At 46.0% G+C, this 22,051-nt stretch overlaps 1 protein-coding gene across 1 annotated transcript in view; it reads right to left on the reverse strand.

The window, feature by feature from the left end:
* The window catches only part of ATG4A (autophagy related 4A cysteine peptidase), a 551,858-nt gene that overhangs the window by 279,448 nt on the left and 250,359 nt on the right, over positions 1–22,051 (reverse strand). Inside the window, exons 6-7 of the mRNA XM_069612630.1 lie at positions 20,589–20,661; positions 19,904–19,983 (exon numbers count right to left, since the gene is read on the reverse strand). Of these exons, the coding sequence (XP_069468731.1) occupies positions 19,904–19,983; positions 20,589–20,661 (153 nt within the window). The remainder of the gene's footprint in view (positions 1–19,903; positions 19,984–20,588; positions 20,662–22,051) is intronic.

The following is a 22,051-nucleotide window of genomic DNA, read 5'->3' on the forward strand; positions in this document are numbered from 1 at the left end:
GAAGGCACTGATGCAGACCTCTTCAGGACACTTCTCCAGACGGGGGAAGGAGAGTTATAGCAACGGCTATCGCACATGGGCGTCAGCAGGTGTCTTTCCAGTCACAGTTGAAGAAGACCTTTCAGAGCAGGATGCCTTGATGCTGGGAAGCTGAAACTTGTCAGGAAGGCGATTTGTGGCATGAGCTGGCGACCACCGATGGTCCGGTGACGAACGCAGAACGGTGACTATTCTACAAAGGTAGCCTACTGGAGAGCTGGTTAGTACACCAGGTGGTCCAGGGACAGTTCGAAAGGCTCAGGGCGGCTGGATCCTCGAGAATGCTTCGAGACTGGTTGATACCACCAGTCCAAGATGGGGTAAAGGTGTTACAGGGAGGGGGATACTGCGTCTCACCATCAGGTGTTCCACTCCCCAAAGACCCCCTCACCCAGGTGATTCTCCCGCACTGGTCCACCCACAGGATCTGTATCCAAAGGCGATGGCTGTGCCCTGGCCACCGGAGAGAGAGACCCCAGAGGACAAGCGGGTGAGACACCTTCTGGTTTCTTACAAGATGCACTAATGGATTTGGTGATAAAACAAGTGGAAAGTTAATGGTGAAGTGTGTGTGGCGCATGGAAAAAAGCATGCTGGTTCAGTGTCATCTGGCTCCAATTGCACCTACAGATGACTAGACAATCGAACCGCACCTATATCCCAAATACAATGTTTAAATATGTACAGAGTGGAGGCCACCAGGGGGCGTGTAGATGCAGGCCGCCTCTGTGTAATCCTCCCACCATACGGTCCCTAGAAGTTGTATGAGCCCCCACTTCGCACCCCGTACCCCAAGAAAGAGTGAACAGTGTGGTGCATAAACCATGTCGGCACCCGCGGTGCACACCGAAGAAAACAAAAGTGAGATCCCACCTGCAGAGGAGCTGAGTGGGGAGATAAAAAATGGCAGTGCGTGCACTAGCAAAGCTCAGGAAGTGATCTGTGGGACCGCAGGACAAAGACAGGGACCCGGGAGGACGTCCAGGCGGCCCGGGTTGTCCCCAGTGACGTGGGTGCCTGGAACAGGAGCGCTCTCACCAGGAGCGTTACACGTGTGGAGACGGGAACCGGCAGAGCAGACTGACAGGTGAGCCGGCGGGGCTCTAAATACCGGCGAAGCCGGCAACAAGAGGGAGCGCCTCCCCATCCGACTGCTCTGTGAAAGAAGTTCTTGGGGACTAACGGACCAGATTGGTTGAGCGCACCCCACTCCCCACTGGTGGAGCAAAGGGGAACAGGCTGGAGAACCGTGACCCACAGCCCCACAGCATACCAGGAGACTACACTAACAGGCCAACACCGAAGAGGCACGCAGGGCTGGGGAAAGTGTGCAGGGGGTGGTGACTGCTGAGTACCGCCATCTCTGACCCGAGAAGAGGAGCAGTGACCATGGCGCACCTAGGGGTGTGGGGCCCTCAGTGAAGAGCCAGAACAGGGTTTACATGGGGGCACACAACCGCTTCCAGGGAGGGGCCCTCTGAAAAGGCCCAACACTGAAAGCGACCCAACTTGATACACAAACTAAGGTGCACCCAAGGGGACGCGCCATTCTGTGGATGCATCAGAGGCCTTCAGTACTACTGCCCCGATCATATGGTCTATCGTTTGTCCCAAATTAAATAATTTTCGGAAAACTGGACACGCTCGGGGGAGTGAAACCGGCAATCCATGTGGAATAGTTCAATCGGCAGGGTCGGACATAGACACAGAATAGGCTACACAAAGGAGACCAGTACATTCAGGGAGGGGTGGGCCCTCAATCCTGGGGCGTGTACCCTTCTCCTGGGTCCCGGACATAGGTGCGCCCATCTAACCAAATATGCTCACCAGAGGGGGCAGGTGAAGTGCAAGGACAAGGATAGACCTCCAGTACCGGGAAAGGTTTTGCAGACAGGCAGTAGCATCGTCTGGGTTCTGAGGAGAGAAAAACTGTCTGGACAAGGAGTACTCGGGCTGCCTACTGTCCCTAAACGTTCATAAGTGGTGTGAGCCCCCTATTTAGGGGCGTGTGCCTGCCACAGGGGCATATACGCCGGACACAAGACCAAGGAGAACACAGAGCTTTTGGAAGAAACGCTGCGCTAGAGGAGGCAGTCCCTACGTAGAGGGAGCTGAAGCGGCCAGCACGAATTGGAGGCCACGCACCGACCACCGGCACAGAGTGCATGGAAGTAAGACAGAAGTTGGTCCCAGGCCTGAAACCTCGAATCAGCCCAAAATGGCGGCGTCAGCAGAGGAATCAGCCCCAACCAAAGGAGACGTGGCAGCCCTGATGGAAGAAATCAGAAACATGAGGGCGGACATCGGAGGCCGGGTCGACAAAATTACGAAGAGGATAGACAAGATGGAGGAGCGGCTAGAGGAAATGGAAAGCAATAAGACCTAATTGAATACCCTGGAAACACAAATGGAACTGGAGAATCGGGATGAGGAAATCCGTTTAAAGATGGACGATTTGGAGAACTGTGAAAGACAGAAAAACCAGAGGTTCGTTGGCATTCCGGACAAAGAAGGGGAGTCAGAGCTACACTTCAAAAGAACGCTCCATGAAGTTACGAAGCTGGTATTCGAGGATGACTCCATTGACGAGGCGAAGATGGAGAGAATACACAGAGCAGGGGTGTCAGCCAGTGGTCCCAGGACTAGCCTGGTTCCACAACTATAGTGATAAAACCAAAATCTTGGAGAAAGCAAAGCAGAAGTGTCCAATCACCTACGGCTCGTCGAGAGTGACGATCTTCCAAGATCTATCCTCACTGACTCTGGATAGGAGAAGGAGGTGCATGCCCTTGACAAAGTGGCTACAGGAAAAAGGAGTGCACTACAGATGGGGCTTCCCCTTCTCCCTCACATTTAAACTGGATCTTGAAGTAGAAATAGAGGTTGAGGACCGAGAGGGACATCCGCAGATGTATGTGTACGTTTTTGGGTGACCCCGAGAGTAGGCAGAACCAGGATGAAAGGGCAGACGACGGCAGGGAGTGGCGAGTCCAGGGGCCGAAACGGAGGCGCATACCGGGCTGCAGGAAGTTCAGTAGAATGAACGCTTTGCCTGTGGTTGACTCCTGAAACACACCGGGTACAAAGTCATGTTGTTCAATGTGAATGCAGTGGCTGTTGAGAGATTTACACGTCGATGTGGGGGCCCTATGCGAGTTCCGGAATGACTTTATGTTGAAAGTGTCCCATGAATGATATTACGGGGCTTGTGGGATTTAGGGGGGCTCTGGAGGGACTTGCCTATTTGGAGAGGGGGTGGAGGGGGCTCAGTGTTAGGAGGTGGCGCAGTTGAGGGAGCGTGGGGTGAACGGTCCCAGCAGGTGGTCCGAGTTCGGCCTGGTGATGTTAATTGGGTGGTGTCGGATACCTTCAAGGGAGCGGGTGGGGGATTGGGGGCAGGAGCGAGAACGGGGTCTTCTTTAAGATGAGTGTAAGTGGTAGTGGGAAGGTGGAGCATGGGGCTTGGACGTCCGGGGAGGGAGGAGTTGATAGGGGCGCAGATAAGTGAGAATGGCAACAGAGTTAGGCATTGAGAGCGGTGGCCTTCTTAGGGTGGGCACGCAAAATATTAAGGGAATTAATTCCCCCACGAAGAGGTCATTAGTGTCAAGAGAATTTCGTAGAGCGGACCTGTTAGGCAAGATTGTATGCAGTACCCTTTTGGTGTACTACAACAACCCTGACCTCCTGGCAATAGGAACCCAACCTTTGGTATAAGTCTGTATTACACAGGTTTGTAGCGTGTTGAGCAGCCAGGTTTATCACAAGAGGCGTCAATATGAGCTGTAGGGGAGTTACACAGAGATTCACAGTGACAAGTATTCAAATAAACTCTTACACGCAAGGTTTCTTGATTAAACAATTATCAATTTATTTAACAGTCAGTTTGAATAAGCCTTTTTCGAAGGGGGCAATATAAAGCAACACACAAGTATACTTCAAAATATGCACTCTTAAGTTTTATAAATCAGCAAATACCCATTTGTGATGGCCCATTGGCACTACCTACACCCTCAGGTGACTTTAATAGTTAGGGTGGTGGGGACATTAATACATCACTGTTGCATTTAGAATATTATTGAGCGGCGTGTCAAAGAAAAGAGATTTCAGAATAAGACAAGTGTTCACACAATTATTCTTAATAAGGCAAGTACTTATAAAAAAAATCCAATGCAAAGTCAGTTAACTCTTAGAAGAAAGGCGAAACACATAAGCAGAGCTGAGAAGAGTCATTCAGGGAGCCAGGCCAGCCAATGTTAAGTTAGAAAAAGTCAAGGTGAACTGAAGCACTTCTTGTAGGTAAGTAAAAGTCTTGCACAAAGTTTTTAAAAGTCTAAGAAGAAATCAAAGTAGGGCCACAAGCTGATTAGGCTTGTGAGGTAAAGAAGCTGTTAGCAACACTACAGAAGCAACCAAGACAAGTCTCCAACAAGGACAAGTGAGGATACACCACAAGAGGTAAGTTCTCTTAGACTGTGTACAGTACCTTCAGGTTTAAGGAAAGTGCAGCAGATGGCTTATGTTCCTGTGCAGCTCTGCAGATCCTGGTGTTCCTGGGCCTCAGTCGGGGACAAGAGGGAGGGCTTCTGGGGACTCCTGCACTGTAATGGAATGTTCACCGACCGCAACCGGCAATCTTCAAACAAGTGGCACTTCAGTGTTTCAGCTCCTCGCATCTACCGCAAATAGCAATACCGCGGTTCCTGGCTGTCGAGATGGGCGTTCCTTGTATCTGGGGTCCAGCACTCTGTTAAGGTGGCTCAGGCTCGTTCAGTCCTGCTTACTGGGAGTCCAGAGGATCTTCTTGGAGCTCTTGGCCAGCTTAAAAGCAACGCACACAATCTGGTGTTCCTATCCCTGGCTATTCGGTTACAGCAGCGACTGCAGTGGAAATTCAACCAGCTTCGAGAGGATTTCCAGGTGGCTTACTTTGGAGTGGGTTGGTCCCACCAACTCAAGGGGAGAAGTCATCCTTGTAGGGCTTCTCTAGTCAAGGCGAATTCAGAGCTTCAGCACAGCAGCAGGCTTCACCGGGAAAACCAATGGTCCAGGAGTTGCAGCAGGCGTCTCTTCCAAGTTCTTCTTCGGATTCCTTTGTCCAGTGGTCTTCCAAGCCAAAAAGCCTCGCCTTTTATGCAGGTTTCTCCCATTCATTCCAGACTCGCTGTCAGTCACCCAGCAGGGTGGCTGTCCTTGCCAAACAGCCAGCCGGCCAATCACCTAGGAGTGCATTCCTGTCTCCTAAGAGAAAAAGCACAGGGAGTTTCGGGCACCTCTCTCGCTTCCTGCCCCCGCCAGACACCCTGGAGCCAGAGGCGGGCTTCACTCGCCAAAGACAAAATTAACAAAGGGACCAAACCTGGTTTGGCGCGCAGAGTAAATCTCAAGAAGGACCTTTCCACAAAGAAATGGCGAAAAAAGAAGACCAGGGCCATTTTGACAAAAATGGCACCCTTGGGTGATTTACTGCAGCTGCGAAGGCAGCCCGCAGTAAAAGCACACCACGATAGTTAAAAGTAAACCACTGCCCCCAGCCATTCATCGAAGAAAGGGTAACACATTTTACACGAGAAGCTAGACAAAGGGGATACCAAGTAACCCCCTCCAGCACCCTATTGTAAGATAGTGTGTGCTGGGTCTAGATAGAAAGTTACAAATGTAAGTAAAGTCAATTTCACTTCACTGCTTTTGGAAACAGTAGTTTATCCAAGAGAAGGTATTTAAACATTGGGAAAATCTGAAAGACTTCCATGTGCCACTGCACTGAAGGTGCTGTGTGACACAATGGGCCTCATTACAAGCATGGCAGTCCGGGAACTATGGTACCGCCATTCTACGTGCTCTGCTCGCGGGTGCCGTTTCACCCGCCAGGTTTTTCCATGGCGGTTGTAATGGCACCCGTGAGCAGAGCACGTCGGATGCACTGGCACAACTCTGTATGTGCCGCTGCATCTGACCTCCCTATCCCCATTCAGCCCTATGTGGCAGAATGGGGATCGGGAGGCCCTTGATTCCGGCACCCGCAAATGGGCAATTACCGGGTCCGCAAAGCTCGGCATGACCCGGTTCTTTCCCATTCATGGGTGCCGGGGAAAATGCAACTCCAGCGGCAGCCGGTTGAGTTGTAATGAGGCCCAATGTAAAAGATGATGCCTATGGAGTTTGTCAGACTCCACAACCAAAACAAAAACAGACAGAAAACACATAGAATTAAAAGTACAAAGTCCCAAAGTTCAGCAAAAGAGCATGGGGTCTCTAAGGTGGGAGGAATTTAGCACTAAACTGAAAATTCTCCCTAACAGGGCCTGGATGTGATGTTCCTCCAGGAGACCAAATACGCCAGGGGGGGTGGAAAGGATGTTCCCAGGGGAGGGGACTGGGTCAGGAATACTCGGGCTCCAGTCCCTTGAGGAAGGCCGGGGTTGGTATTCTCATCAGGAGAGGGCTGAGAAAGGAGGTGAAGTGTGGGCAGATGTTGAAGACAGATACTTGATGGTTGTTGGCTCGGTACAGAACGGTGTAATGGCTACGGAGTACTGCCCTAAAATGGCCCAGCAGCGGCTCCTGCGAAAGACAATCCCGAAAATAATGCTCGAGGCCTCCAGCCACATTATCTTGGGAGGGGATTTTAATATATGGGCAGACAATAAGCTGCATAGGCAGGGGGGAGGGTTCGGGGCACAGGAACCACAGGGGAAGGGATGCGCGGGGGACACAGAGATGTTGTAGGTGTAGGGGCTCAAAGATGCATGGAGGAGCTTCCACCGAATGAGAAAGGGTATACCTTTTATTCAGCCCCCACACTACTTTCACCAGGATTGATTATGTGTATGTCTCGGGAGGTATATGGGAGGCAGCGTTGGGCTCGGAGGTTTTCCCCGGTCGCACGGTCAGACCATTATATGGTAACAGATTTAGACTGGGCAAGACAGCCGCGGAAAGGTTCAAAGTGGAGATGTAATGAGACACTTTGGAAGGACCCCGTGTTTCGAGAGGAGATGTCAGAGAAAATAGGGGAATACTTTAGAATCAACAACACGAGAAGAGGTCCCGAGGAAGACTGTGGGATGCGGGGAAAGCGACATGGAGAGGGATAATGATCCGGGAGGGAGCAAGGAAGAAGAGGGAGCAGGCCCCAATCGAGAACAAGTTGCGGGTGGAGATTGATCAACTTAACAGGGTGGTGAGGGTTGCCACTGAGGGGAGGGAGAGCAGGGTCCTTGAGGCCAGACAGAAAAGGGAAGAGCTCAGACAACTTGAGGAAGGCCAAATAGTTAGGCAATTACAATTCCTGAAACAAAAATGTTATGAGAAGGGAGATAAGGCGGATGCACTACTGGCTGCCAGATTACGTGGACAGTGTTCTCAGAGGTGGGCGATGGCCATAGATGAGGCGGGGGACGGAGGGGATACCAGATGCATTTGCAACCTACTACGAGACTGTATACAAATCAGAGGTTAATGCCGAGAGCACGGACATAGCGCTGTACTTAACCGATACGAAGATGCCGAGACTTGCTCGAGAGGAGGCTGATGCACTTGACGCCCCAATCACGGAAGAGGAAATCAAGAGGGTGGTCTCATGACTGCCGATGGGGAAGGCACCGGGGGGAGATGGGTACACGGCCGGCTTCTTTAAATCATGTATCCCCCCCCCCCGGCCCGTTCATGGTCGAACTCTTCAATGACATTCTTGAGATGGGGGAAGCCCCTGAATCATTCTCGCGGGCGTTAATTACAGTGATTCACAAGGAGAGCAGGCATCCCAAAAGTTGTGGATCTTACCGTGCAATATCTCTTTTGAACATTGACGGCAAGATTTACACAAGGGTGCTGGTGGCGATAATGGAAACATATATGCCTCATCTGATACACCCAGACCAAGTCGGCTTTATAATGGGGCGACAAGGAGCTGATACGATGCGGAAAACTCTACACTTGATCCATGAGTTTTGGAAAATGGGGGGAGACGCGATCCTTCTCTCTGTGGATGCAAAGAAGGCGTTCGATAGGGAGGAATGGGGCTTCCTGGAGAAGGTTCTGGACAAGGTAGGACAGGATCTAAATTCAGAAGGGGGATAATGGCAGTGTACACCTCACCCAGGGCATCAGTGGCTGTCAAAGGTGTCTACTCACAGTGGTTCAATTTAAGAAGGGGCACGAGGCAGGGTTGTCCCCTTTCACCGATTCTATTTGCCCTCTCCCGAGAAGCCTTGGCGCAGAGGTTCAGAGGGGACCCCAAGTGGAAGGTCTCACAGTTGGAGGGGTAGAGTATAAAGTGGGCCTATATGCAGATGACTTGCTGTTGCACACAAGGGACCCGATGACCTCCATACCTCAGGCGATCAAGTTAACCAAACAGTATGGTGAGCTGTCCGGCTTCAAGATTAATAGGGCCAAGTCGGTCCTACTTCCATTGAAGGAACTTGGGGATGGAGTTTACAGCAGATTCTGGGGATCAATCTGACAAGAGAGTTGGGGGAACTTATTTGCAGCCAATTTCCCCCACTCGTTTCCAGGTGGAGGGCCGACCTCAAAAGGTGGGGGAAACTGACCATATCCTGGCTGGGGCGATTAAATGCCCTGAAGATGGTTTGCCTCCCTAGATTATTATATGCGTTCCAAATGCTCCTGATCCACCACCTCCCTGAGTCCTTTTTTTTCGAGAGGTAAAGGGAGCGATGTGAAGTTCTTATGGGAAGGGAAGAAAGCGAGAGTAGCATATGATGTTCTGACAATGCCCAAAGATAGGGGAAGGGTGGGACTCTCGAATTTGAAAAAGTACTATGAAGCAGCACAGCTAAGGGTCCTCATACCCCACCTGCGAAGACAGAAGGGACTCCAGTGGGCTGACTTGGATAACAACAACTATCCCCCGCCACGGTCGTGGAGTGGCTGTGGGTACCGAGAAAGAAGCTCCTATGCAGGGTTAGGGACCACCCGATCCTGGGCACCATATGGGAGATTTGGCGGGGGTGGGCTGACATGCAAGGAGTGACCTCTTGGCCACCCCCCCTGAGTCATATATGAGCACCCGGGGTTAGTGAGGTCATCCCCAACCCTGACAGATGCAAGCTTGGTTTAAGGCGGGTTTAGAGAGGGTGGGTAAACTTTGGAAAGCGGGCACCTGTATTTCAATCACCGACCTGGAAGAGTCACTGGGTATAGATCCCCTCTCGTTCTTACTACCTTCAGTTAAAGGGGGCCTTTTTGGACGAGAAATGGAGGGAGAGGATTCTGAGAGACCTCAGCCCCTAAGAAGAGCTCCTAGACAAAAGGAGGGGAACAAAGGGCCTGATCTCGGCTATGTATGGTGCACTGGTGAATGCTGGGAAGGGGTCAACGGAGAACTTGAGACAAAGGTCGGAAAGGGATCTGGGGGTGGATATAGACCCTGGACTCTGAGGGAGAATATGTAAAGGGGTCTCACAGATCTCGATTGCCAGTCCGTGCAAATTGCATGCCATCAAGCTTCTCCACAGATGGCAATATGACCCAGTCAGGCTTTGAAAGACGTTCAAATCGGCCAGCCCTGGGTATTGGCGTTTGTGTGGGGAGAGGGCCGATTACTGGCATATGTGGTGGGGCTGTTCCCGTATCAAGGTGTTCTGGGACAAAGTCTTGGGCAGGATAAAGGATTTAGATGGGATCCATCGTAGCAATACGCCATTTTTTATATTATTTTAGATGGAGGAAATTGAGGGGGAATTCAGAAGGTTGATGGGGTCGCAGCGCCCCTCTTGCTGGCCACAAGAGCCTGCCTAGTTATACAATGGAAAGGCGCCACAATAACGGGTAAGGAGGAGTGGATTAATGTCGCCATAAACATATGTACGATGGAGAGGATAACCGCTGCGCTCCATGGGAAAGCAGCGCCGCACAAAATGTTGTGGGGTGAATTCATGACAAAGTATGCGAATAAGAAGTAAAATAACGCACTGTAAAACAGGCAAACAGAGTTTGCACCTGAAGGAAAAACACACCTCGAGAGGGTTTAACTCCACCTGACGTAGGACTCACCCAAACGGGATATTACTGCACATTAGACGCGGCCAAAGACATAAGCAAACCGACAAAAGAGGAAAGACTCTCCAAACGCCACAACCAAAACTTATGCTGATTGTTGTATTTTGTAGAAGAAGACACCGTTCAAGGGTGCAGGGGTGAAAAGCAGTAGTGGACTAGGGTAAGGTTCACATACTTCTTACTGGGAGAAACCTAAAGGTGTCTCACCTGCCAGTCCCCGGGGATCTGTCACCCATATGGCCAGGATACTACCATTACTTTTAGGTCCAGTTCCTGGGGGTGGACCAGTGCGGGAGGATCACAAGGATGAGGTGTCCTCTGGGAGTTGAGGTGGGACACCGGAGGGTGAAACACAGTATCCCCCTCCTTGTAACACCTTTTCCTCATCCTACCAAGTAGGATACCTAAACTGAACCGCGGCCCCCTTTCCCGACACAAACACTTTTTCACAGACAGATCACTGTGAGAGAAAACGGAGTAACACCTGAGCCGTTACCTGACATGTGCCAACACACAAGGGTCGGTCAGGCAGAGTCTGCCAATTACACACACCTGACGTCTATCATACTTACACACACGGATAAAAGGCAGAGTACGAATGCATACTCTGAGCAAAGCCAAACACATGAAGCAGCAGTTCCGAGATGGTAGTTTAATACGAGGAGAAAGAAGACAAGAGAAGAAAGGGTTGCACGGAGGGAAGTGCCCTTGGCCTTTTCAGCGGATGAAAACTGCTTTTTCTCGAGCCCTCGAGAATAATAAACATAAGACCGGGAATTAAAGCGGAAGAAAGGTGCATTGTGCGTCGAAGGTACCCAGGGCTCTCCCGCATCGATAGCCAAGGCAAGGGGAGGAGCGATTGCCACTGTGGTACTGTTCTTGGCTCCTACAACAAAGACACTCCAGAAAAGTCAGCACAGCCGGTGAGTCGGGGAGACTGATAGCAGACCAGTCTGTGTTAGAACCAAGGTTGCAAGAGGCAACATTGTATGAAGAAATCTGCAAAGAACAGAGTCTAAGGCGTATATGAGGAGTGACGCAAATATAATTGAATATCCAAGGAGTAACTGAACTTTTGAACCCAAGGTAGATGCCATATACAGAGTGGTCCAGCACCATATGGGTGCTCATTCAAAGGTCTTTGTTAGGTATCCAACTGAGAGTGTAAAATTGTGAACTGTGAAATCAAAGTGGTCCTGCAATGGGTCAAGCCAAACCCTGTGCACATTCGAAAGTCTTTGATAGCTAATACGAACTGGAATTGGTCCAAGCCCGGCTGAGGGAGACTAATTCTGTAAAAGGGATCTGAGCCTGGCTGAGCGGGATCCGGAGTGCACTGTGAGTCAGCCGATAAAGGTTTGTGGTAGAAAAGGGATCTGAGCCCGGCCGAGGGGTATCCAGGGTGAAGAGTGAATCGTTCGACTCGAACATTTGTAAAGGAACTTTTTTGTTGTTTTGAGATATTCTATAAGCATTAGAGAAGAGGATCTGAGCCCGGAAGAGGGGGGGGATCCAAAGTAAAGATTGTGGCAGAAAAGGGAACTGAGCCTAGGCTGAGGGGGATCCAGGGTGAAGAGTGAATCAGCCAACTTGAATATTTGTATAGGAACTTTATCGTTGTTTTGGCACATCAGGCCCTCTGAATGAAGATACTTTGAGAACTTAAGAGACTTGGGCATAGAAGGCCCTGATGTTGGTAATGGAACTGTGTCCTCATGCCGAAGCAGCCCAGGAGTGTGCAATGCTCCAGTGAACAGCCTTGTCCCATGTGCTGAAAACATGGGCAAGGGAGGCAAACGGCCGGAAGATCCTGACTTATCATTTTGTGAACACTTCTTTATTTTTTCATGAACATTTCCCCACACTATTTGTAAACTAGAGGTAAGGATTGGCAATAGGTTTTTCAGTATAGGCCTTTTTATTTTGACGAGACTCCACTGGGACTGCGTTATTATTATTTGATGGCCGTAGCTTTCTCCCATCTTTAGATTTAGGTCTAGATAGGCGTTTATCACACCCTTGATAACGTTCAATAAACACCCTTGAACTGTGGTGACTTGTGTCTGTCTTACTTTGATCCATGCCTTCTTTACATTACAGGAACAATAAGACTGATGTTTTCTTCAATAAACCGGCCTTTGTTTGGGATACTGAATAAATGCCCTCCCTTTAGAGTGAAACCATATGCTAATAATAGGTTGGCTTAGGAGAAAAAACCTACGGTTGAATGTAAATTACTGCTGCACAAGACTGTAATTTTGGAGGAATTGTAAGTGCCTAGACATCCAATTATAGGCTTACCATTATTGGTGATCATCGGTTGAACACTACAAAACATCATCTCCGGACGCGGAGCATCGCAGAGAGTGTAGTAAAAGTGTTCCTGGGCGTCCGGCTCCAGACAACAATATCGGCATGTGCGTGATACGCAGGAGAAGCCGAGGAGAAGCCGAGAACCAGCAAAGTAGCTACGATCTAATTTTGAACAAAGGTAACTGAAAGACATATTCTTACTCTCTTATCTTGAAGCTTGCCTGCTGATGGATCAGACTTTATTAGACTACTCCATATCCTACACTCAGTTTGAATAATTGGGAAATGCATAACTATCAGAATTGGGGCTTTCACATTTGGCTTTCAAATTTGTCGTAATTAAGGACCAGATGGCTGACTTCCCAAGAACGAGACGTCAAGCGAAGCGGCAGTCTAAATGTTTGTTACGATCAGCCAATTATGAAACAACGGATAGTGGGACTGGCACCCCACCCCATGCAGTGGTACCTTGTGAGGCATATCCAAAGGATGCAATCATGTGGAAGAAAGATTCAGAGAATGGTCTGTAATGTGAGGATTTATCCATAGCTTTAATAGCAAAAATAATTTGAAGGAACTATCAGAACTATTGCAGCTCCCAAATCTGAATACACAGCTCCCCCTGCGCCTTGACATTTGCAAAGTCCCAGCACAAAATACTATTAATAAAACAGAAAGCATATTTAAAACTTACAATGGCACAGATCTAACAGATGCAGATGTATTGGCACTTAATTTGTCCCCTAACACTGAGAAGGTGATACTTAAATCAAATGAGGAAAGAACGACGTCAGTCTTGAGAAATGATTTCAATGGCTCAAGGATGACGGTGGTGGGGGGGGGGGGACGAACTGGCACAGTGCCCCAATTGTCATCTGAACAAACCAAGAAAGCAACAAACTGCTCTTTTGGGTGAACGTGGGTCAACTTTTCTCCAAACCTGTGCTCTTTACTGCTACCTTTGCCCACACCTAATCTGGAAGAGGATGAGCAACTTCCCATAGCAGAAAAATCTGCAGCTGAGCAAAAACTGGCTCGAAACACTCTGCCAAATACAGCTGAATTACCATCTCCTTTAGGTGTGCATTTAACCAGAGATAGTGCCTTTATCAAGGACACATCAGCTTCGAAGGCAAAATTGATGAAACTTGGACAAGCAATTAAAGGGATAGTATGTTATTGGCTCAAAAGATGGGCCATAATCAAAAATATATATAAAAAATATTTTTAAAGAAAGTTCCTATGTAAAGTTTTGAGCAAATGAAGCTCAAACTCAAAAATGTCAAGAACTAGGAGGCATCCGTTTTGTGAAATGGATGAGCCTCCTGTGCTTGTGTTAAGCTCTGCCCGCACGGCAATAATGAAGCAAAAGCCCGCCAGCTGTAATAAACAAAAGTTACCATTAGGTGGCTTTTGCGTCATTATTGCCATAGAGTACTGAATGCAGTCAGGATCCTGTCTGCTGGCAAGTGCGATTTTTTAATTTAGATCTAAAATTACTGTAAATATAAATTTGAATCTCTCGGGCTGGAGGAATCCTGGGAGATTCAAAGCTAAAGCCACTGCAATCATAAATACAACGCGGTTGTATTTATAAATGGCGTGTTTTTTTTTAAAGTTTCCCCCGGCTCCCCCGATCCGGGACAGCCTAAGAAACTTAAAAATAAAACCACGGCAATCACTAATACAACAATGTTGTATTTATAATTGCCACACCTTTTCTTATAGTGAAGTCCAGGCAATAATGAATACTTCCAGAGCGGGAAACTAGAAAAGAAAGTCGCAGCAATTATGAAAACTACGCTAGCAGCCAGCGAAGTATTTATAATTGCTCTGCCTTTCATTTTACATTTTCTGTGCTTCCCTGGGCTTGGGGAGCACAGAAAACGTAAAATGAAAGTAAAGGCAGCCTCCTCTACATGTTAAGCTCTACTCTCTGGCTGCAGTAAGCAAAAGCTCCCAGTAGGGGGCTTTTGCTGCTTGATTATTGCCACCAGAGCCACCAGACCAGAGCTTAACATAAACAGAGGAGGCTGCTTCAAATCACAAAATGAATGCCCCCATGTAAACACTTAAAGCCTCATTTGCTCAGAATTTTACATAAGAACGTTCTTTAAAAATAGGTTTCATATATTTTTTTGATTATGGCCCATCTTTTGAGCCAATACAATTTTTGAGTGAACTATCCCTTTAACGCTTTTAAATCCGAGAGATCCCAGCATAAGGAAAACAAGTTCTGACAAAAACATTGGCCACGCAGAGGAACTGTTTTGCAAAAAAGGGCCGTCTACAGGAAATCTCTAATCTCCTATTCTTAAAACCATCTTTATAACAGCAAAAGAAGCAAAGTTGCCAGAACTAGCTTCCTCTTTTTCCTCTCTTGACGATTCTGTTTTCACTTCAAGAATTGCAGGGGAGACATGAAATCCGCTAAATTCCACACCTTTCCAAATATACTGCAATGTAATGGGTGCATTAAACTTATCTTTGGCACTTTTTCTTAAATTGTATGAGACCTTCAATGAAAACTACAAAGACCAAGCCTCCCTGCTTGCCATTATCCACTCCAAAGTGATATACGTGGAATCTTTTTAATTACTTCTCTTCAAACACGAGTGGATCATGAAACAGCAACCTCCCTGCAAATACAGAAAGAACTGCAAGATTCTCTCGACCAATCACGGGTGGACATAAAAATCTTATTAGGTGCAATATTGTAGACCTTGAAAGACAGAAAAGTGCTGCAGCCCGAGGATCTGATTAAAGAGACTCAGCAAGCCTCGTTAACTTCACCCCAACACAACGAGTTAACAAATAATGGAAACTGTGTCAATCTTCCCCTCTCAAATTAGAAAAGGCAGTAATACCCTCTACAACTTCAGTGGAAAAGGTGGAAATTCCTTTAGTGCCTTCAAAATCAGATGGCAAAGCCCCTGAAGTTGCAGTGGACCACGAGTAACCCATCTTCCAAAAGAGGAAAAAGAGAAAGCTATTCCATAAAACAGCCTTGACATTTGCTAAGTCCCAGCACAAAATACTATTAATAAAACAGAAAGCATATTTAAAACTTACAATGGCACAGATCTAACAGATGCAGATGTATTGGCACTTAATTTGTCCCCCAACACTGAGAAGGTGATACTTAAATCAAATGAGGAAAAAATGATGTCAGTCTTGAGAAATGATGAGTAACCCATCTTCCAAAAGAGGAAAAAGAGAAAGCTATTCAATAAAACAGCAAGGAGAGTATACAGCTGAAAGAAAAATAAACATGCAGCAATCAAAAAAAGTGAGATATAACGGTGTAAAACAATTCTTACGGAATATACCAATCCCACCAACACTCCTGAAGTTGACTTTGGAGAGTGGAACTAAGACACCACCTTCGCAAGAACCGCTGCATGAGCCACCTCGTGAAAAAGAAGCCATCGTACCAAACCTTGTTTTTGAAGCCATGATAGAAGAGAGGGACGAAATGGACATGTTAAACTTCTTTATGTATTTGGTGGATGACAAAGAGAGGGAATTGATGACATTTGAGTGTGACGTGCTTTCAGAGAATCAATCGGCACTGGCGCAAGAAGAGCAAAAAGTGGAACAATGGGATCACGCAGAGAGAATTTCCTTTCTTATATTAGCAGAAAAGCGTAAGAGAACTGTTCAGAAATATAACGGGAAGAGTAAAGAACCGAAACAAACACCAACGCTGAATGAGCTGGATGAGCCGAAAGAGAGAAGACCAGCACCCAAAGAGAAAAAAACAATTCTTAAACTGGCTGATAAATGTAAGAAGATTGAAGAGAAACATTACCCAAGGAAAGATGAAACCAAGCAAATGCCATCCAAAAATGACTATGGGGAGAGAAAGGATAAACCATCTTTTGACAACTCTGTTATCCCAATGTGTCATTTATAAGACCAGATACCAGCAAAATGGGGACAAAATTCATAGGTAAAGATCAAACAGAGAACTGCCTTGATCTGGAACGTTTATTGAAATCTGATGATGGCCTGAATCTGAACGGCCACAACATTTTGCAGATATTTTATCATATCCCGGCATTGCGTTTCATTAATACAGAGGATATCAAGACAGTCAAATTCCCTAATGAAGCACAATTTGATAAAGTAACTCTTCATCAAAAATCCAGTGTAATTACAACATTCCTTATGGAACTGGCCCCTCTGCTCCTTCCCTTGTGATTTAAACTGTCTGACTCAATGCACATGAAAGGCGATAGCACGCAAAAGCCTCTTATGGAGGCGAATCTCATGCCCAAAGGCAGATCACTGATGCTGTATAATACAATTCTATCAAGGAATGCCCCCCTGAGCGAAATACCATCAAAATGGAACAAAGTATTAAGGAGCACTACGCAAAAGTTGTTCGATTCCGGGACAAACACAAATCACCCATCGCATTCAGTTGTACTAATAAAGCGAGCAGAACAGTGAAAGAGCAATCAATATATCTCCCTAAACAATACCAAGAAGATCAAATGTCTTGGCTGAACCTAACAGTTCCTAGTTCTCAATTTATACTGGAACCCTGAAGCAACAGAGCGTTATCTCTTTGTAGACTGTGTTGCAGATATACTTGATGACTATGCAATTCAGTCAAAGCCTCCCGTTAATAATCATCTGTAGTGATTTGAACATTACCTTTTTGGTCAAAAAGGGCAATATTATCACGCATTTTGACAGTGCGGTTAACTCTCAGGACAGAGTGGGTAGCTGGATTGCTGGAATGCATATTAGACATTTTCATATGATAAACAGACAAATTTGGGGTGATTTGCCTGGCAAACCAACTTGGACTAACAGGGTTACATGTAAGGTGCAAGACTATTTCTGCACCTTGGAAAACATAATGAAATCTGTTAAGCGCCTAGAAGTGCTAGACACAAAGAAAAGCGATCACTTCCTCTTGAAAATGAGGTTTAACATCCAACACCTTGGTAAACCTGATCATCATCTACCAAACGTAGAAATTACGGAACGAAGGAATAGAATATGCATACGCCCAAGAGAAGTTTCCATCTTGATGTCCAGATACAAATTGCAAATAGACATTTACAGGGGAGTGAACTGTGCCCCATTATTGCTCGACTTTATGGCATCGCACAATAAAACAGCCAAAAGACTTTCAACCGCAAGCATGTCCGTGATGAAGAGGTTGCAAATAGAAAAAAACAGCTACAGAGTGACCTCAGAGAAATCCACTGTACAAAATCTATGTTTATGGTGAAATTACTCAGAAAGAGAAACCAGAAATATAAAAATTGGATGATACTTCACAGAATACAAATTCTCCAAACTGACGCTGAAACTATATTGAGAGCTATGGAAAACAAAATCTCTCGAGAAATCCGGCAGCTGCTCAATATGGGTACTTCCTCCCAATCGGCCGTATTGACGAGCGCAGTGATGGAGGACAACTGGGTAGAATTTAACACCAAACTATATGAGCCCGAAAAACACAAACAGCTTAATAAATAAGGAGGACGGGCCGTGGCTCATCCAGTTTGATGATAATGACCTTTAAATGGTTGCTAGACCAGACTAAACTGCCTGAAGTAAATGAAATAACTTACTTGGGAACCTGCATAAACTCCAGTATCAAGGACAATCCTGGCCAACCAGAGTTAAGAACGAAAATGAAGAGTCTTACAGCTCAAGGCTTGGTAATCCATAAAAAATATGGAAAGTTCTCAATCTGCCCTCTGTTGGAATTTTATAAACCCAAGATCATTCTGATTTAGACTTATGGGGCGGAACCATTCCTGTCCTCTTCGTGAGAGACATGGCCTTCGTTAGAGGCCACATTTTGGAGACAAATTCTCTGCATACCGAGGAGGGCTACTAGACATGAACTGGCCTTGATCTCAATTTATGCTAGAACAGTGTGGAAAACACTCTCCTTATACAGGAAATGCATAATGCTGGAATCGCCCCAACCATACAAGATACTTTGTGCAGGCGGTACAAGAGAGGATTTTTCACTCGATCAGTGGAAAACAAAATGCAAGGAAATCCTCATTTATCTGGAAACAACACAAGATTCGCTAGTTGTAAATCCCACCCAAGTTAAGAAAAATCTATGGCAACAGGACTCGATTCAGACCGAACAATCAAGAAAGAACCAAAAAATATATCCTAGAACGTGTATGGAAACCAGGGCATATAACAATCTGCCTCGATACTTGACTACATTTCCGAGTCCAGTATATCGTGACCAAACCGTCTGAACATTCATCCGACGAAAGAAGCTCAAGAGGTCTTCAAAAAATCATCAGACAACCTCACTTCAGATTTTGTGAGATAGAGGGAAAGGTCGAAACACAAACACATTGTGCACGGGGCTCACTAGGCTAAGAACTAGATACCTGGGATCCATTATCGGGGGAAAGAAAACATATTCATTGGGAGATGATGATCCTATTGGGAGAACATTTCAGATATATTTTTGACTTGATACAATTTTTAAAGAGGTTTTTAAATAATATTTTAATGGTAAAGGGATACGTTTCCTCTTTTCGTCTTTCTTTTTTTTCCTTTGGTATTCTTATTTTCTTTTTCTTACTTTTCTCTCTTTCTGCTTTTAATAAGTGGGATTTTAAGAGAAGATTTTTGGCAAATGCCGGAATTAGCTCTTTTCATTTTTTTATTTTCCTCTACGCATCTGGCTTTGTATGGATTTTATAGATAAAGGTTTGTAATAAACCATATAACTTAATATAAAATAAGAAAATTAGGTTGCAGCAGAAAACACAGTATACACAAGAGAAACAGTTATATCTTTGGACTATCTAAAAAAGCAACTAACATTGCTTTAGTGAACACACATTGGCAAAGCCAGCAGTATGGGCTTTTGGTAGGCATAGGATAAGGATTTGCCAAGCACTGCCAAACCACTCACCATGTTCCTGCTGGTCATAAAATGGCAACAGCAGGAACATGGTGAGTGGTTGGGCATATGATGGCGGTGTCTGGAAAATGCGTAATGCCTATAAACAAGCAAAACAGTTGGCTTTTCCAATGCCTGTTTTTAACAGGCCTTCAGTGAAAGGAACATTTAAAAGGTGACATAGATTGCTTACGAATCAAGTGGCTAAAGGCACACTTGGTTAAGACTTTTTCTTTCTTTTTCTCAAGGTGGTCATCTACAACAGCAATGAAGCCAAGACTGCTTAGAGAATACTGGTAGGTCTTACACAGCGCAAAGCTTGACGTTACTGTTCGATAGAGCGAGCTCAAACATATCCCAGTAGGATATATTTTAGGCAGGGAGGGCAGGTCGTGGGTCAGAATGGTTTTACTGATTAGCATGGTTATGTGCTGTGAATGAGTTGGTAAAAAGCCCACATTACCCACTTACTACAATGTTAATAGTTTTGCCTTATAAGTGGTGGTAAAGTGCCACCAAATAGCTACATCTAATAAATGGAAGCTATGAAAACAACAACCTGAAAATGACGGATTGTAAAAAAGTCTCTTTTGTGAGAAAAGGAAATGTATTTCTTACTGATATCTTCGATGACCACAGTGTTGTCCATCGACACGTACACTGCCAAAGAATTCCATTCATCAAACACAGCAAGTTTCCTGTAAGAACATGTTAAATGGAGCATTACAGCACTAGTATGGGGGGTAATTAAGGCAATAATGGAATGTTGTCCCACTAACTGGAAGGCAACACATGAGGACATTTTGCTTTTCATCACACAGTTAAAACTAGTCTGTTTCCCCATTAACCTGTCCTTATGAATTACAAATCAGTTTACCTCTCTCACATCCCACAATCTTAGCACCACAATGTTCAGCCAGTACTCAAACGCTATATACAACACATCTATACAAGGTCTGAGACATTTGTCGTGAAAGTAAAAAGTCTTATTTTATGTGCCAAGTTAGTGGGCAAATTTACACTTGTCACATTAGGAAAACTGATACCACTGAGAATAGATGTGTGCACAAATAGCTGTTGAGCATTACACTTGCTCAGTCCTGTTATGAGCAGTGAAATTGCAGCGCCACTCTTACTATGGTGGTGATTCAGCGCAGCATTAAGAGCTTTGCAGCGTAACATAAGACAAATGGCGAGATTGGAAGCAGTCAGGGACTCAGATATGAAGTTGCTTGAACGTTGGAAGCCCAATTCAAGCATTCAAACGTGGGTGGTGCGGTTCAAAAGCGGCAGAGTTACTTACTTGATCACTTGCGCCACAGTGTTCGGCCCAAACCACTCTCCTATCAACTTGCCCTCGCCGATGCCCATTTGTGCTAAAATGAAGATAAACAAATAGAAATATGCTGATCAGAAATGGATTTGAACGGTAATCAGTCTAGGCAGATATACGAAAGCGTTTTTCAGTGTCCCCAACCAACAGTGATGTTGCTCAGTACATGCGTGCAGTTATTAAAGTATTTGACCTTGCCACATGCATGTTGACACAGGAAGAGTCAATTACCCGATCACACCTGTACTCACAGAACTTAAGCTCATTCCTTTTAGAAACCGGTGCAAATGGCAACCAGACTCTGGTGGCACAGGTACATTCCCCTGAAGCTGTAGCGTTCAGGCATGGAGAAGAAAACATGTATGCACATTTCTCCAACAGGTCTTTTCAGGTCGTCGTGTTCCTGTACAACTCACCTTAAGTTCCACATATTGCTTTGCAGACAGGCTAGTAGACTTGCAATAACATCAACACTGAGGGTTGATGACCCTCTGGATGTTACTAGGTGTGATGAATCCTACGGAATCCTCATAGAATCCCAGACTAAAGTCTCCTCCCATATGGCATGGGGAAGGCAGCTGCTACCTGACTCTGACACTGGGGGTGGTATTAGACGGGTGGATCACATGGGATGACAAGGCCCTCAAGTAAATATGTAGACTGTGTCCGGGAAATGCACATATCCTCTTCTGAGGGTTAAGGTTTTCTAATGCCTGAATAACTGATGGCTTGATGTCATAGTAAGGCTCCCTCTCCCAGATTTCCCCAAGGCATAAAGTATGAAAACCCTTACGATCAACATGGGAATTATATATGTAAGGATCAGAGATTCAATATCACTACTACTACTTATAGTTATAATCCCACTTTAGGTTTGAATTATAAAACCAAGAACCAACAATTAACTCCTTTAAGAAAAAAATGGTAAACAAACCAAAGATACATTCTATAAATCATTAGAACAGGGTGGCTTAGATATGGTTAAAAAAAATAAGAACATTAGGGACTTCAAGTACCATAATGCTCTGAGTACTGAGAAGAGGAAGAGCAGCTCAGAGCTGCAGACGTGTAGTGTGCAGTCTAGTGATTATAATGACCACACCTGAGAGGGAATTTTAAATATTTAAAGCCCCTTCAGGTGCAGGCCATTAGAAAGAAGCAGCAGAAGCAGAAGGAAGAGGACACCGGAATCGCTGCTGTGTTGTCTGTGGGACGCGGTGCCGAGAGTCGCAGGAGTTGGGAATCCTGAATGCAGAGAACGCGTAGTGGGAAGCTGTGCTGGGATTAACTGTCCCATAGAAGAGAGAAGCTTTCAGAGTTCTGTAATCTACTCCGGTGGTTGGAGTTCACCAGAGTATGGGAGGAGCAAAGTAGGCTAGTTTTTCATGAGGCGCGAGCAACGGAAGTGTGACCGGAGCTGTCAGACGCCAAAG

The sequence above is a fragment of the Ambystoma mexicanum genome, chromosome 5p (genome assembly GCF_040938575.1).
Source record: "Ambystoma mexicanum isolate Mex_15411 chromosome 5p, UKY_AmexF1_1, whole genome shotgun sequence".
Taxonomy (NCBI): Eukaryota; Metazoa; Chordata; class Amphibia; order Caudata; family Ambystomatidae; genus Ambystoma; species Ambystoma mexicanum.